Raw genomic sequence first — 17,739 nt, forward strand, 5'->3', positions numbered from 1 at the left:
AGGTGTGTTTTCTATTGGTCTGCACAGCCACAGGGGCAGGACAATGTCATTGGTCAGTCCCTAAGGTGGATGGATCAGTGGTCAACATCATTGGAATTGAAGAAAAAGGACAAATCCAGTGAGCCTTCAATCAGTACACACATTGTTCCTTTGTTTACAAAAGTAGCAGGTGCTGCTGTGTTGTACTGTGTAGATTCACCGTATTGGTTAGATGCAAAAACAATGCAAAGTATTGTGAGTGAAAGCATGGTTTCATACATTGAGTAGCTCCTGATTTGAGCTGAAACATGAGTTCTTCTTCTTATCCAGTTACAAATCACAGCGTGAGAGTGAACACTAGGTAGGGCTCTTCAACTGGACACACGACTGGTGCCGGATACACACCAGTCACACCAACCACACAAGCAGCACCATGACCAAGCTGCACAGTTTCCCCAAGAGGAAGACCTTTCTGTTACGGGACGGTCCCACTAATCACTTGTCCACCCTGTTGCCTGCTGCTGTTTCCTCCTTCCTGCATGGTGCATTGACATCTGAGTACAAAATTAGATACAGTTCTGTAAAAGAAAAACATTCCAGTTGTCAAAGCCATTATCCGTTCCACGACACTAGGGGGTGCCATTGACAAGATTTCAGACATGCATTAAAGTTGCTGTATGGTAAAGGACCAGCTTCCAAATACACAACCATCATACTTCATTACCTTTGTTGAGATGGAGGAATGGATGGACCATGGAGTGTGAAGAACACGGGAGAAAGAAAAGGAGGGTGCATAAAAAATGATGGCCGCCCGCCATCCTAATATTGAATTACACCTCCACTAAGACGAGCAGCCCAAGGCTTTAAAATGCTCATCATCTGAACTTCATTATAAAGCATCATGGCTCTCATCTATATTCACCGGCACAGTCTTATTTCATGGAAATGCCAGTTAAGTCTTAATATTTTTGTGCAAGTGAGTGTACACCTTCGCACATGTTCAAGTGTTGATGCAGGCTTTTTTCTTACTGTCAAATGGAAGGATGGAGAGAGGGATGGTTTGAAAAAGAGAAAAGTAAAGTATGAAAGGAGCTGTGCGTGTGTGTGTGTGTGTGTGTGTGTGTGTGTGTGTGTGTGTATGTGTGTATGTGTGTGTGCATGCGCTTCTGCATACCTGTGTATGTCATGTGTTAATTTGTCATCGTATTTCTTTCTTTCTGTCACTCACTCGGTCCCTTGCTCTCTTTGTCAGACCCATTGGAAGTGAAGAGCTCCGCCTCCGCTGAATGGAGTGGTTCACGTGGAGGTATGCAGTATGCACGTGTGTGTGTGTGTGTGTGTGTGTGTGTGTGTGTGTGTGTGTGTGCGCGCCTCTCCTTGTATGTCTCTGTGTTTATTACGGTGAGCCAGCAGAGCGCGACAGGAAACACACCTCCGGAGTTTTACGAATTGGCCTGCATGCGATAAGACGGGCGGCATTTGTTAAAAGGACGGTTGTGAGTGAGAAGAGGAAAGTGCAAAAGAGATACAGAGAGAAAGAGAAGCGAGAGATTAAGTACTGTATGTCTATGGAGAGGGATGGTGAAAGTGTGTGTATACTGTACATGTAAGGAGGATTCTGTGCTGATTGTTACTGCCAATTTGTCGTTCCAGTAGCGTGCGTGTGAGTGAGATTAATACAAAGGGAATATAGACCTGTTTGAATTGCATTAGTTGTACTGTGGGAGTTTCTGTAATGATTAGTTTCCATGCTATGTCTAATTCCATAGGAGGCTTTCTATGGGGGATAAAGGGTCTGTGCGGCTTCGCTGTTAGCCAAGGTTGTGAAGTGTTCTGATCTGCACTGCATGCTCTTTGTGCACATGCTAGTGCTAGCAGCTAGTCCATCAAACAAGCGTTGTTTTCCTACGCAGACACCAATGCTTCCACTGTCTGTGACACGGGACTTCAGATACTTTAGCTACCTGCCAAATGATGCGATAACAAGAGGTGACTCACAGTAAAATCACAGGGAATTTATGTTTTATTCCTCCTTCCTATGGGTTGTTTGTGGTTTATGGATGTGTTTATGCATATTAGAAGGCCTATGAGTTTACAGGAAAACGGAAGGTAATTGTCTTTCCGTACATGGCAGATTCATACTAATATAGATTTAAATTTACGTATATGCTTTTGATAATTAAAATTTCAGAAACAGTGCAGTTTGAATAGGGCTTACAGCCCGTTCACACCATAAGCCCGAAACGCACAGGGAGCGAAACTTGACGCTCATCATTTGACACGCGTCAATTTCTGCCACTGCCACTCATCATGACATCCAGGGCTAGGCTATATTTTGCTAGCCAATGCGTTTAGAACATTATTCTCACTTCGTCTCGTTATAGTGTAGCGTATTGACATGCTTGCTGTATTTAAACTGCCGTGAGATTTGTTTGAGGAGCAGCGATACATACGGGGATGGGAGTGGGCAGAGGGGGGGGGAGGGCTCAGAGCGCTTTGGTCGCTGCTGGAACCTCGTTTGACACTCCAAAATCGAAACAGGTTGGGAGTACGGGCGTCAAGGCAGTTTGACACGCATCAGAACGCTCTTGGTGCCTGTTCGGCCGTTTAAAACAATGGGTGTGCTTCCAAACGCTAGCGTCTGACGCTCCCTGTGCGTTTGGGGCTATACGCCGAAGCAACGCTCAACATATGCTGAACCCACAAGTTTCATTTCGGCGCACTCCTTGTTAACAGGCGAAGCTGTTCACACCAGCCGTGGGCGTGCCTTGCTCAACAGAGGTACGCTCAAGGCATGCTCAAGCGATCGTTCAGGATTCAGTCATATTTTCCAAGCGTGAAGCGTGAAGTTGCCATGCATAGAAGTCAATGGAGGTTGTGGGGCGGGTTCAAGGCACGCCGAGCGAGGCGCTAAGGAAAAGAGAAGGCTTCTTGTGTAACCGGTTAAGCGTCAGCTCAGCTTGAGCCTGCCTCAAGCTTCAGTTCTGCCTATACACCAGAACTGCGCCGCGTCTTCAAGCGTCCAGCGCCAAGGCCGCGCCCCTTTTTAGGGGAAACCCACCATAGTAAAGGACGGTACAAGAAGCCGAAACCACTTCAAACAAACTATTTAAAACGGTTTAATTTTATAGAGATATGCCGAAGAGTTGCTGTGTTGTTATAGTTTCACTAACAATAAAAAAAACAAAAAACTGGTCTGCGATAGAGTAGGGGTGACACCGTCAATGTGGACGATGCATGTACCCTGGTGGAAACTGGATACAGCGTTCATATAAGGCAAGTACCTCGTGTCGATGTATCTTGCGCATTCTATGGCCAGCCGAGTTGAAATATATTGTCATGTCATGGTGTCTTTGGGTCATTTATAAACGAAATTAATTCTGTTATTTTCCTATAGATGTTTTGGGTACTGCTATTTTACATTGAAGTCAACGCGAGTGGCTTGTGTTATCCCCTAAAAAGGGGCGCAGCCTTCATGTTTTGCAAATTACCCGGATGTGCTGGTCTGGTCTATGTTAAGCAACAGGTGTGAACAAAGGCTTACATCAGTAACACCAGTACATAACCACTTCTTAGGACACTGTAGTGATATTAGTAAAATATTTCCATCCAATAACAACTCCCTCTGTGTGCGTGTGTGTGTGCCTGCCTATAGACATGTCAGAGAGTGCTGATCCTACATCTGCCAACACCACGGCGACAAACAGCAAAGCAGACCTGGGTGGGTAAGTCCGTTCTCTCTCTTTTACATGACTTTTCAGATTTGGCATTTTTTTACTGGCCAGGTTCCATTGGTCACCATCCTGAAAAGTTATTTTAAAATTCTGTATACTTACTTGGTGCTACTGATGAGCGTGGTTTACATTGATATTATAGTGCTTTTGGGTGACATTGCTTTTGTCGATCACATCTGCGCCATTGCAAATGTAGGTAGAGCTGAGGAAGAGGGGTGGGTGTGTGTTTAATTTAATTTAAGGAAAACCTAATCCAGGTAAGAACTCCTCTGTCTTCTCCTTTCAGGGTTCGGTAACCGCTGCATTCAGCCTAAAGGCCCCCGAGAACCCCCCGTGGAGTGGACATGATGGACCTACCCATCCACCCATCCAACACCAGTGCCCCCCCCCCCCCCCCTCATGTCAGGAGTTGGACTCTTCCAATCCCACCAGGCTGGTCCAATGCCAAGGCCATTGATGCTACATAGACGGCATAGAAAAACCCTCTGTGTAACTCTGTGCCAACACCTTCTCAAGATTGAGCTCCTCCTCCACTCTTCTTCAGTCCTTCCTGCAAAGTGTCGCTGTGCAGAGGAGAACAACACTGACTGGTCCAATGGCTCGTCCGTCATCCTCCTCAGCTTTCTGCTGTTAGGAATTTAGGTTTCTTTAGACGCTGATCTGGAATCAGTTGGGTAATTTCCCTACTAATGGTTAAAGGATGATTCCTGGTTCGTTTTGACATTAAGGATGTTTTTTTTTACAGATAAATCCAGATCCAGGTAAAGCTAGAATTGATGGTCATGTTCTCAGGCAGTAGCCATCCAAACTATGAAAAAAAGTGTTTCTGCTCAAATAGCCTTTTATAAGTATTAAGTATTAATCCGTAGAGATGAACAGGAGGCATCATCTAGTAAGCAAAGCTTCCTGTTCTTCTCCAGGAACTGTAGAAACATCATGAAAGTTTGGCCATGCTAATGCTAAATCACTGGGGATGTAACCCTGACATGTTTCATAAGTCTCGATCAGATCACCTTAAATCAACAGGAACAACACTTTGTTTTATACAAAATTATGAAAATCTAGCTTTTTTTGTCATGAAATAAATGGGGAATTGTCCTTAATCAGAAAAGCTACCGTGGGAAGCTGATTCCTGATCCGCACCGAGGAGCTCCTGAAAGGTTTCTGCTGCTTTCTGCTGAATGAACAACAATCTTCAAAGCGAACTTAGATAATCTATTACCCATGATGCAACCTTTTGTGCTGGGAATGTACAGGTTGCCAGGGGTGCTCTCTCTCTCTCTCTCTCTCTCTCTCTCTCTCTCTCTCTCTCTCTCTCTCTCTCTCTCTCTCTCTCTCTCTCTTTTTGTCTCTTTCTATTTGTCTGTCTGTCTATCTCCCTCTTGCTTTGTGCTGGTGCTACATTACGAATGATCGACAGAAACAAAATGACTAGAGCTGACTGTCACAACCTTTACCCATGTCTCTCACACCTCCTCCATGGCTCCCTCTCTAGGATGTATTCGTGTGTGCTAGCTGCAGTAGTGTGTGCTCTAGTAATTTGTATTTCTATGCTGACCTCCCTTTCACCACAGCCATAGTTTGACATAGTTTGGTCATTACAAGTTTCAGTGGCAGTAACTGTAGATTCTGTGGCAGCAGGCATTTATAATGTTGATGAAACCTCCCAGCCGTGATATCCAGAAATATCACAACTAGATAGCACTGAGCTTGTAAAGTGCAGCCAAACTCTTCAGCTCTGTGCTATGGCTCTCACTGCTGGCACCATGACCCTGCCTTACTCAGAGTACACAGCCAGTGACACCACTCCTCCATCTCTCTCCTCCTGTGCTCTCTATTTGGGGATCAACGCTTCTTTGCTATTCAGTTCTTTTTTCTTTCTGTTTTTCACATTCTTGTCTTATTTTTCTTATCAGGCTCATCTTGGCTCTCCTCCTCCCCTCTGCGTTTCTGTTCTTATTCTGCTCCTAGTATAGTTGAGGCTCTCAGACCAAGGACCATGCAAATCCATGTTTGTTTCTTTTTTGCATAGTCAATGTACTTATAGCTGTACAGTCACCCTCAGTCTTTTGGAATGAATGTTACCTGAAAGGATGCAGCCCTTAATTGGTATACAAAACACTTGAAACTAGTCTTTAGATAATGCAGCTTAAATGTCAATAAATATTTTCCAGTTCACAGGGTCTGATGTCACAGGTTGATGTAGAGAGAGGCTTGGATGTTACAGAGAAGCGGGGGGGAATGGGGGTTGGGGTGATCGTATCCCATCACAGATGTTTAGTTGAAATAAGTCCACAACAACAGTAAAGTCTGGATTCCCAGAACATGCCCTCCTGTACGAACTGGACTTGTGTGGTTTCTGGTCTGATGGCCTGGTTTCAAACCCGTACTTTATCTGCTTCTGTATGCGTAGACACTTCAAAAGACCATGAGACAATAACGGCTAGGGACCCAGGACTACTGTTTCCTCCTGTTTTTTGTTTTCTTTTTGTTTTTATCATTCTCTGCTAACTTCTCCTCTGATAGCTACCGTAACTATATATGCATTGTTTTATAAATAAAGAAAAATAAAGAACTGTACAGGGCAACTTAGGTATATAATATTTCAGATTTTTTTTTTTTTTTTTTTTGCTATCTTAAAATATTCTTATTAACAGAAGATGTAAGAAACTCAGTGCATGATGATGATTCCTCCCCCTCACAATGTTTCCCTTCAAACTGTAAATTATTCTGCTGCCCTTTAATTTTTGTTTCTGGCAAATATTTCAGGGTTGTTGTTTTATGTTGTTCTTCTGTTTGAATTGTATGCTTAAAAGATTTAAAAAAGTTTTAATCAGTTGGCAAAATAAAATCATCGACTGCCAGCCGGCCCCCTTTCAGATGGCTGCAATGGGCTCCGAATAAGATTGTAATAATAATAATAATAATAATAGTAGTAATAATAATGGTCTTTTTTTGTAAATGGTATTTTAAAAAGTTATTTTTGTATACACGGTTGTTGGTTGCGTCAAAGTCCACTGCCCAACCCCTCTCCCCCTCCTACCCAATCCCTGACTACACGCTTTGCCTATCTCTCTTTATCACTTCATTCTGTTTCTCCCTCCCGCTGTAATACTCTCTTTTCTTTATATATCTTTTGAAGTCACTCTAAGCTTGCCCCTTGGAACAGTTATAACCACTGTTTTCAGTTGGTTTCTGATGCATATTAAAGAATTAACATTTTTCTTCAACACCCACAAAGTGTGTTGAAAAGTCCTGGAGGTGGAACTTCTGTACAAGGAGCATCTCATTCCTCTGTTTCTCCTCGCTTCTGTTCCAACTAATCTCTTAAAACAGACGTGTTGGCTCCAGCTATATCTGCAAATGCTTCCGCCTGTCTCTGGAGCATTCAAAGTTTGTGGAAGTCTGGAAGAGATAGACTGGCTTGAGAGACTATGTCCCAACAGATCGTGTTACTTTGCAACACAACAGCTACTCAGGGTTCCCACAGGTCCTTGAAATCCTTGAAAGTTTGTGAATTTATTCTACGGTGGTTGTATCAGCATTCTTTAGCTGCTCTGCTAGCTCACGGCTCTGTTCCTCAGCGGTGTGCAGACGACCTTTCACCTCTATAAGTTCCTGATCTGAGTTGGCGGCCTGCTGGGTGGCTGACTATGCTTGCGCTCTGACTGATGCTCTGAGACCGGAGGCTGCTGGGGATGGGGAGCTCTGGAGGTCAGGGGTGGGGGTCCGGTCAGACTAGTGGGGAGACAGGCCGGTCCTGGGCCTCCAGAGCCTCCGCTCTCTCCGCTTGGTCCTCAGTCCCTAGCGGCAGCCTCCCTAGCCGCTTTTGCACTGGGTCTCACTCCAGCTCGCCCAGCAGCAGCACCGTGATATGCTCCGGGGCGACCTGCTTGTCTGCCTGCAGGAGGTGCGGCTCTCCGGTGGGGGGAGGGGCCTGGGTGTAGGGCTACCCCCCACAACGGCGAGGCCGGAGCACGGGACCAGCACGGTTGTTTGATGCTTTGACGCTTTGCTCTGTTGCCTCCGTGGGTTCTGGAGGTCTCTTCTGATGATCCCATCCCGGTGTTTTCATGCAATCCACCAGGCGGACAGACAGCTCCTTCAGACCCAGGAGGGAGAGGCTTCTCTGATGAATCTCTTCGTAAATGTGCTGGGACATGGCTGGCTCCAGGGCAAACAGCTCCCCCTGTAGGCAGAGTGATGGAGGTCTGGAAGCACAGCTGCACTGAATTCAGGTCGAACTATTCCTCCCACACCTTGGCCTCAGGAATGTTGAAGGGGTTGTTATGGGTCTGCAGCCTACAAGTGATAGCCTTATTCACATCCTTCTTCACACACTGAATGCCCAGGTTCTGAAAACTGTGTACTCGTCTCTCCTGCAGGGCGGCTTCATAGTAGCCATGTTTGTAGTCTTTCCTGACATGTTTACCCCTTTACATGTAGCACATAGCACAGTTGAGAAGTCTTCACACATCCAAGCCTCTCTCTTTGTAATTGCTGTCTCTGAGCTTCTGTAAAGCCTGCTAGTATAAAAATTATCCGTGTTCTAACGGTAATTAACCTTGATCCGTGTCTCCAATTATGCTGTATTGCGTCCTTGAAGTTGAGGGAATTGGGCCTGGAAAGTCATTGAAAAGTCCTTGAATTTGATGTTTAACAAGGTGTGGGAACCCTAGCAACACAGGATTAACACATCTTTATCATGTTTGTGCTGGAAAGTAACACATAATGTTCCTACTTCCTAAGTAGACTAAGTAGAATTGGATGTCTTGAAAAGAGAGACAGTATTTGAACTTTTTCCTTCATCTATTTCTTTCTTTCTCCACCCCATCACCCTCAACACCCCCCCCCCCCCACACACACACACACACACACCTTCCAACCACTAGCCATGTTCTCAAAAAGAGCCCATCTGTGCCTTTAAGAGAGAGCCCGCCCCTCCCCTTCTCCCTCTCCTCCAATCATTGTTAGCGGCGTGAGCGATATGATTCGCTGCTGCTTGCTCATCGCCTCCCGTGGGACTCTCATTCAGCCACACACACCCTCCTCACCTCATCCCTGACACACACACACTCACATCCCAACATGTTTGTATGTTGCAGAAATCAATCAGTAAAAATGAACAACTTAAAGTAAAGACATGCCTCTGTTTTTTGGTTGTGTGTGTATGAGAGACAGTTTTGAGTGTGTAAATGTTGCTGGAGAACACGTTTGGAACCGTCACACCAGCTATTTACAATTACAAAAAGATGACCAGCCAGCACAAACAGCTGGCCAAGAAATCGCGTTGATTTAATTCTCTCTCAAGCCACATTGAATAATCAGATTGAAGAAACTATGTTCAGCATGTTTCCCTATACTGGCTAACAGCTCCACCCATGTAAACAGGTCATGTCTATCAAAGAAGACTTCAAAACGAACATCTAGCTAATGTCAATAGTTCACAATTTACTCTATCTGGCCTTAGACTGTAGACTGTGTAGAGAGATGCATTTCTTACTAATTGGGTACATCATTGTGTGTGTTTTCTCTGGGACTCACAGCAGGAGAGCCCTTCTCACACCTGGGGGCTCTGCTAGGACACACACAGATGCACACTCTAATATGACAATTCATTCATCACTACAGGTGGGACAGACACATTTGCTCCCTTCTTACACACAGATGCGAGGTCCTCATATTTGCATTGCCTTTACACACAGACTCACAGCAGATGGGCAGACACTGCATGTATTCCCTGTTGCTCAGATGTAGCCACTCACTATTTCAGACTGCATATAGAGAGCCGCAGTAACGAGTCCGGAAATCATCGATGCTAACAGCCCTGGTTCTTCACAGTTTTCGCCTATGGGAGTTTTGAATGGGTTTTTGGCGCGATGCTTCTAATAATCTCTCTGAGCAACGCTGGCTTAATCAAACGCGAACCAGTGTTTAGTAACATCATCTTCACACATGAAGACTACTTTTATGAGTTTTGAAGCTTTTATGTGCCGTTAAAAGGGTGGCTAGCTAGCAAACGGCTAAATGAGACTACACTTTTGAGTCGATGGGGATATATACTGTAGCGAATCGGGTATTCGCCCAAGGAACCGGAGACTTGAAGTTGGTACAAGGCTTTTATTCTTGGCTTCACAACAGCACCTAGCAGCTAGCTTCTCTGCTAGCTCTACACACGACACCCGCTCTAGCTCCCTCGCAAAGCTAGACTCGCTTCCACCACGCGGCCGCTGGTCCCATATACCCCCTTACCCCTAGGAACACACCCACACACATTAGTTCCTAGCTAACACGGAAACACCACAATACCTGCGATTACCTGGATCGCTACATATCCCCCACTCAAGGCCGGATTAACCATAGGGCAACCGGGGCAGGTGCCCCGGGGCCCTCGGGGTGAAGGGGCCCTCCAAAAAAAAAAAAAAAAAAAATGTTTTTTTTTTTTTGGTCGGGCTCATGTTGGGCTCCACAGAACTATGACACAAATCTAAGACCAATCAGGACAAAATAAAATGTGTTTCCAAGAAGATTAAGTCTGATGATTTAGTCTCATTGGATGCCTGTGCATGGGCAAGTGGTGACCAGGGGCGCGGGAAGTGGGGGTGCTTGTGGTGCTGCGGCACCCTCTGCTGTTTTGTATTGGAAATGTAATGTAAATTATTTTTTCATCATTGTAAAGCCACAGCACAGTGAAGAGGATATTAATGTGAAGATTAGCCTCTTCCTTTTGCTCTCAGAGTGCATCAGATTCATGCATTTTACTTTAAAATGTACAAAATTTCTTTGTCCAGGGGGGGCATAGCCCCCCCTAGAAACCCCCCAGTCAGACTAATATCTTTATCCTGCTGGTGCTACCTCTTTGCAAAGCCTAGAATCGCCTGAGTGAGTGAGAAACTGAATCTCACAAACGGAATAATAACATAACAGTATAATACTAATGTTAATTTAAAATGAGATATTCCTCTAAATATGGCGAAAAAACATCCAAACATCCGGACGATGGGTAGGGGGGGCCCTGGGAGCTTCAGTGCCCCGGGGCCCCTGGGGGTGTTAATCTGGCTCTGCCCCCACTCAACTTTAATTGTCGCTCCCACGCGACACCCACAACCCACACATATCCCCCCTGTACCAAAACACACCAACACTTACATTTTTTGTATTCCCCCAATTAGTCTCTTATTATTTCACCACTTCTTAATTTTCGTTCCACCACCACCATTTGCATTTCTTTTCATTCCTTCCTCTTTTCCCATTCCTTTAAATTCAACCCACATTTCAGTTCACATTCCCATTCCAATAGCCCTTTCTCAATAACCCGTTTACGTTTTCCCTCTTTTCTTTACACTCATCTTCAATTTAACTCAAACCCATCACATTTACATTATTTCGTTTCTGACCTTTTCCCACTTCACTTCAACCACCATTTCCATCCCCCCTTTTACAGCTTCTGTCCCATCTGAAGCACATTACAGTCGACACAGCTAAGGCAGTAGTCCTCTACGTCTCCCTTCATCTGTACCCAGTAGAAAACTCAACAAAGGCGGCTGAGTGTCTCTTCTGGCCCGCGATGCCCCTGACCTCTGTGGCCCCTGTGCGCCCCCCGTAGCGCCAATCCCCGCAGGCAGCTGGGCACCACCATGACGCTGCCACTCTTCCCGCGCCCATCCAACCCCAGAATCCCCGACTCCCTCACCCTCAGGTCCGGAAACAACTCCCACAGTCTCTTCGTGGTACTTGAACACATGCACATCTCCTCCAGGCGAGGCCGGCATCCGGCCGCCACCCACCTGCGCACCGGTCCAACGCTAGTGTCCTCCGCCTGTCTGCGTATCCACTCCTCCAGATCGACATCCTCCATAGTCACGTTCTCATCCTCCAGGTCTTGCACTCGCTCGTCCTCCCGTCCCGCTCCCCTAGGGTGCGGCGTGTTCAGGACAGCAGGGCGAACACCACCGGCGTCGATCTCCACCTCGGCTCTCTACAGTGCAACCGTGGGGGGTGTGTAGCGGCTAGGCTGGACCGGTTCCCCCGGCGGTAACCCCCCAGGCTCACCCGAAGACTCGAGTGTCGCTTCCCCGACTGCCACAGCATTGCAGGTGATGTCTCTCGCTTCCCTCTGGCTGTTCAGCACGATCCCCATTATCCTGATTGTCTCATCACTGATGATGATGTCCCCCTCTACCGGCTGGTATGCAGAGCAGCTAGCCTGGGCCGGCTCAACCGTCACTCTCCTGCCCTGAATAACTGGCTCTGCACTGCTCCGCTGCTCCGCTGCTTGTTGCTCCGGCTGCTCCCCCGGCTGTGTGTCTCTTCCAGCGTTCACACTCTTAGTGCAGTCTCTGGCTAAATGCTCAGGCGAACGGCACGTCCAACAAAGTCTCACCTGTCCGCCGCCTGCACGTCTCTCCTCTCCCGCTGTCTTCCAGTCCCCGACAGCTTCTCGACACTCTCTGGCTATATGCCCCAATCCACCGCATGTCCAGCAGGCTCCCTGCTGTCCCCAGTACCTTTGCTCCGCATACCCGGTCCGTCTCCCGGGACCGCTTCGGCACCACCTCGCCACGTGGCCCGGTTCTCCGCAGGTCCAACACAGTCTCTTTTGTGGCTCCTCCGGCCGTTCTCCACACTGCGCTCCCTCTGTGCTCCACTCGTCCACACGCCGCCCGACTTCCCGCAGCGCCCACCACAGCTCCACTGCCCAGGCAGGAATCGCCTCCGCCAGCCATCTGACCTCTCTCAACAAACGGGATTCCATGCCCGCCAGCGCCGAGCTGATCCCCGTCGTCAGCTCCTCTTTTCTCCCGTTCGCCAATGGCCATTCTTCACCGTGCACCATCACACATGGCGCCCCTAGCAGCTAGCACACGCAGCTAGCCTGCTACCGCTAGGTCTGGAGCACATGTGCAAGCAACACACTAATGAGGGTTTCCAAATTCCAATCATGGAAGTTGGAAACCCTCATTAGTGTTTTGGTTGCACCTGTGTTTACCCTGCCTTTTTGACAAAAAATGCCCCCCGTGAAAATGGTCTATTGTTACAGCAGTGGAAGTTTGGTCTGTGGTGTGTCCTGTCTGTCCTTTTGATGGGGTTATGCTTCTAGTGCAGGTTACAGCAATTTAACTTGATAAATGCACTGGAATCACAGCACCTACCATAATTGTGTTTTACAATCTCTTTTCCCCTCCCGGCCGTTGCTCCACCCCCTCTGCCGATCTGAGTTGTAGACTAGCACATGCTTCCTCCGATACATGTGCAGTTGCCAGACGCTTTTTTCCACCTGACAGCGAGGCGTTTCACCGGTAGTAGACTACGCAGCATGTAGGAGGATCATGCTATTCCCCCAGTTTCGCTCCCCCCTGAACATGCGCCCCCCGACCGACCATTGGAGGCACTAGTGCAGCGATCAGGACACATACTCTTAATCCGGCTTCCCACCCGCAGACACGGCCAATTGTGCCTCTATGGATGACCGACCAAGCCGGAGGTAGCCTAACCCTCGTGTTGGTATTGTAGCAGGGAATCTACCACGGCACTAATCACACGCCCAGGGCCGTAGCTAGCTATGAGGACGGGGAGGTCCGGACCTCCCCTAATATTTCAGCCTGCCAAAAAAAAAAAAAAAAAAAAAATTTTTTTTTTTTTTTTTTTTTTTTTTTTGCAGGCCAGGCCAGGCCACTCACTGAACAGCAGGCCAGGCGCCGCCTACTGGTTTACTAGTGGTTTTATTACTTTATTCAGGTTTAAAGTGGGTGCATCTCATTGTAAAATTGGACTTGGCCCAAATTGGGCTTCAAACGGCCCAAATCTGGCTTTAAACGACCCAAATAGGGCTTCAAACGGCCCAAATCTGGCTTCAAACGGCCCAAATTGGGCTTCAAACGGCCCAAATTGAGCTTCAAACGCTGAATAATGACATCACAACAGTATAATCCTAATGTTGATTTAAAATGATATATTACTCTAAATATGGCTTAACACATTGAATGCCAGCCATGTTTTCATTCCTGTAGGTAAGTTGTGCCAGGGGTGTTTTTGACGATTCTGGCTCATTTTAGAAGAGCCGAGGATTCTTTTCTGTTAAGAATTCATGAACACCAATCATCTAAAAATAACTAATAGAATGTGTGCTTTCTCTGTCTAAAAGAGTTAGTTTGCAGAGTTAGTAGTTATGTAGATATTAGCCGTTGAGTACAGCATGGTTTCAGCGTCTGGAAATTTATTCAGAGATAAATGGCTTTTTGTGAAACAGTCACTTTAACCATTCATTTTTGGCATCAGTAAGACCGTCAGACATTCTAAACAATAGTTTTGAACAGTAATTTCCTCCATAACAACAGGAAACACCCCTCTCATTCAAACTCCTCCCTCCGTGTGTCTTCTCCTCCTTCCTCCTGGCTCTAACAGCGGGCGTGTCAGAAGCGCGTTGCTGCTGCCTGCCTGCCTGTCTGCCTGTCGGGCAAGACGAGTCTGAAATGGATTACTGTAAAATCGCGTCGCCATTTCCTTGAATGGCTTTCTCCCGCGGTGTGTGTGTGTGTGTGTGTGTGTGTGTGTGTGTGTGTGTGTGTGTGTGTGTTCGCGCGTTGCTGCGCGGCTCTGGGGGGAAGGGATCTCTGTCCGTTCTGTGTGTGTGTGTCCGGGCTTCTGACTGTAAAATCGCCAAGCCATTTCCGCGGGAGGCGGCTGCTTTTGTGGCTTTTGGGTCCCGTGGCTGTGACTTCTCTCGGTCTCTGTCGCCACTTAGTGGTCGGTAAAATAGATTACACACATGCTCTTGCTCCAAATAGTTATCTCGAAGATGTAAAAGGGGTTGATTGATGTCCCACCGTCAAAAAAACATGTAAGACGAGTTATTTCGGCTCTGGCACTCAAGCGCTGGATTATGTAAGACGAATTATTTCGGCTATGGCACTTAAGGTGTTAAAAAGGGGGGAAAAAAACCTCAATTTTTTTTCGGCGGCGCCCGCCTCCCCTTGCTGGACCTCCCCTATTTCGGAACCCTGGCTACGGCCCTGCACACGCCCATGTGTTTTACAATCATAACCGGAATAAATGATAGACATTTCCTCACATAGGCCTACATATAGCCTATCCCATTTTCCCTGTAGTTGTGCAGGACAAGCCAGTGAATAATACAGGGAAATTGGCTGAATGGATTGTAATTATGACAGAGCATTTATCATTGGATAATTAGTGTATCTGCAACAGTGCAGACTTTGATAGCACTATGAAACTGGTGGAATTCACTTTTCCCTTATGTTTGTATGTATGTCAGAGTTCCCTTATGTTTCCACTTTTAACATTAAATGTATGCTTAAAAGAAAAACACAGCAAATACTCCCTCAAATCAAAATGGACTTGATATGACAGTATTTGTAGCCTATATCACTACTAACAACGTTTTCTCCTTGGTTTACTTTTTCTCATAATACACTGTTTCCAACTCTCCCCCATTTACTCTACTCTCCCCTTGCTTTACTCAGACAGCTGATAATACATGCAGTTTGTCTCTATAGCATGCTCACACCCGCCACAGTAACATAATATGAATCCACAGTCTGTCCTCCCCCCACACACGCACGCACGCACGCACGCACGCACGCACACACACACACACACACACACACACACACACACACACACACACACACACACACACACACACACACACACACACACACACACACACACACACACACACACACATATGCCCTCTCTCTCTCTTTCAATGTAGTATAAATTAAGCCAGGTTGCAATCTTATCTGGGTCATCTGCCTCAGTTTTCCCATAGAGCAGTTTAACATGTTATGTAATTGCTTATAAATATAGCCAATCACTGTACAGTGTAGCAGCAGGCTGACATTGCTGTCTGAGGAAATTGTTAAAGAGGCCTCACCTCTCCTTTTCAGGCTAGATCTAGACTTTATTTGGACCATTGACAGTAAATAATTTGGACTGAGGAATTTGTGGGTATATTCACAACATAGATTCTGGAAGTGTTAAATATAGTGGCCACTTTTCCTGGATTCAAAATCCCTACATCTTACAACATAATGATCCACCAAAGTGTTGTGAATGCATGAAGGACAAAGCAAATACATTTGACTCAAACGAAATAAAAGAATGTGATAGGATCAGAGTTCTGGTCAAAAACTCCCCGAGGCCTTGGACACACCTCAAACATAAAACTTTGGCTCATACAATAAGCTTTTCACAACTTCTATGACCAGTTATACAGGCTCATACAGCCTATAATCAAGCTCAGTTAGCTGTCCCACTGACATTCCTTGCACCAAAAGTTCTTTCAATCAATCAATCTGAGAGCAGAAATTTTTATATGTATATGATGTATATGTATATGTCATATACCGTAAATCAAAAAACAATTGCAGAAGTGTTGTGACATCGGATAAGACATTGGATAAGGCAGGATAAGCAAACTGTCCTTGTATAGGGCAAAGCTGAGCCTGCACACCTTGGAGGAGGGAGATGAGGAAGTTACCTCCATCCCAGACAGCAGCACCTCCTGCCCCCCAGCTGCAAAGCACCTGCAGCCCCCCCCCCCCCCCCCCCCCCCCCCCAATCCAAGGTGCTGCACAGAGCCGGTGTCCATCAGAATACTTCCTGCCACTTTCTGAACCTTTACTTCGATTCATAAATATGATCTGATATGCTTGCTTATGATAGTGATAATAAAACAGACAGACACCTTGCACATTGGCTCTTTTTCTGTTTATATGGAGATCTGAAGTATTTGATCTAGTGAATAATTTTTGCAGGACACATTGATGCCTAGACACTCCCAGTACATATGTGTAGCCCCTGTAGACCTGTTGATGTGAATTTGTGCATATTTTTGCACATCCTATAGCCTATAAATTACCCCATTTGTTATATTAATATTTATACTATTATTTGTTGAAGTTTAATCTTAATTTAAGGTTGATTTAATGATTAAATATAATCTTTTCAACCAATGATGATGCTCTTGAGTGTCTACACCTGTACAAAGGTGGCTGTATGTATGATTGATTGATTGATTTGTTTGTTTTGATTGATTGATTGATTGATTGATTGTACTACAGATAATATGGGTTGGTTTAATAAAGGCCTAGATGTTGGACCCCCACAAAGCTTTTTGATATTGTTCATCATGTTTATATTCCCCTCACTGCATTGCGCTCCCACCCCCATGTCCACAAATCCCGCCCCTAGTTTGCCCCTGCCTGCCTGTCAGTCAAGGCTCTGCCCCGCCCCCCTGCCTGCCTGGTGGCCGTTGGGGGAAGAGCGTAAATAGAGAGAGAAGCCTCAGTCAAGATGGCTGACTCGCTGGGTTCCGTTCACCTCACTGGGGCTGCTGCTACTGCAGTAGCCACGGTAGTCGCCTCCGCTAAAAGCCAGCTCGTCAAGCCGACCGAGGCTAAAGGAGCCCCGGACAACCGCTCTCAGCCTTCCCGGGAATTCAACCCGCCACCGCCCAAGAAGGTCAGAGGCGAGGAGAGGAGCGTTAAACCCAAGAAACTCAACAGGGAAGGAGGAGTGGGAGGCAACGGTAGCAGTAAAGAGAAACTCCAGCAGCCACCGAAGCAGAGTTATGGCAACCCGGGTTTATGGAGCTTCAGCCCGGCCAAGGCGAGCAGCATCAGCCCCTCGGTGCCTGCTGGTGGATCCCAGCCACCGAGCAACATACAGAAAGTCTTCAAACAGAGCGATTTCTTCCTCCATAAAGCGCCTTCCTCCTCCAAACCCAAGAACCCTAATAAAGATAAACAGCGGGAGAAAGACAGGGAGAAGAGGAGAGGAGGCGGAGAGGAGAAGAAGAAACATAAGCTGTTGACCGCTGGCCCTGGGAGTAACGCTAGTAATAATATCAGCGGATTTATTAACATTTCTGCAATGAAGAGAGACAACGGGGAGGTCATATTGCCACAGAAAGGTAGGCCCGTATGACGTTATTCTATTTTCAATGGCAATGTGCGCGAAACAATTGACTTTGTGTGCTGATATAGCGAATTGATAAAGTTGT

At 46.4% G+C, this 17,739-nt stretch overlaps 2 protein-coding genes across 4 annotated transcripts in view; both read left to right on the forward strand.

Moving 5' to 3' along the window:
- Window positions 1–8,816, forward strand: part of ptpn12 (protein tyrosine phosphatase non-receptor type 12) — a 99,000-nt gene extending 90,184 nt beyond the window's left edge. The window contains exons 15-17 of one of the 3 annotated variants that reach the window (XM_083632019.1): window positions 1,232–1,285; window positions 3,635–3,700; window positions 4,000–8,816. In XM_083632019.1, coding sequence (XP_083488145.1) covers window positions 1,232–1,285; window positions 3,635–3,700; window positions 4,000–4,061 — 182 coding nt within the window. In that variant the 3' untranslated portion in view covers window positions 4,062–8,816. Of the gene's footprint in view, window positions 1–1,231; window positions 1,286–3,634; window positions 3,705–3,999 lie in introns of all 3 variants that reach the window. The other 2 variants (XM_083632020.1, XM_083632021.1) reach the window with 2 other exon arrangements.
- An 8,214-nt stretch (window positions 8,817–17,030) lies between these two features.
- The window catches only part of LOC310800023 (uncharacterized protein), a gene marked incomplete at both ends in the record, with an annotated part of 172,320 nt that continues 171,611 nt past the window's right edge, over window positions 17,031–17,739 (forward strand). The window contains one exon of the mRNA XM_083662620.1: window positions 17,031–17,649. Coding sequence (XP_083518746.1) covers window positions 17,031–17,649 — 619 coding nt within the window. The remainder of the gene's footprint in view (window positions 17,650–17,739) is intronic.

This window comes from Poromitra crassiceps (assembly GCF_964638095.1).
Source record: "Poromitra crassiceps genome assembly, chromosome: 2".
In the NCBI taxonomy this organism is placed as follows: Eukaryota; Metazoa; Chordata; class Actinopteri; order Beryciformes; family Melamphaidae; genus Poromitra; species Poromitra crassiceps.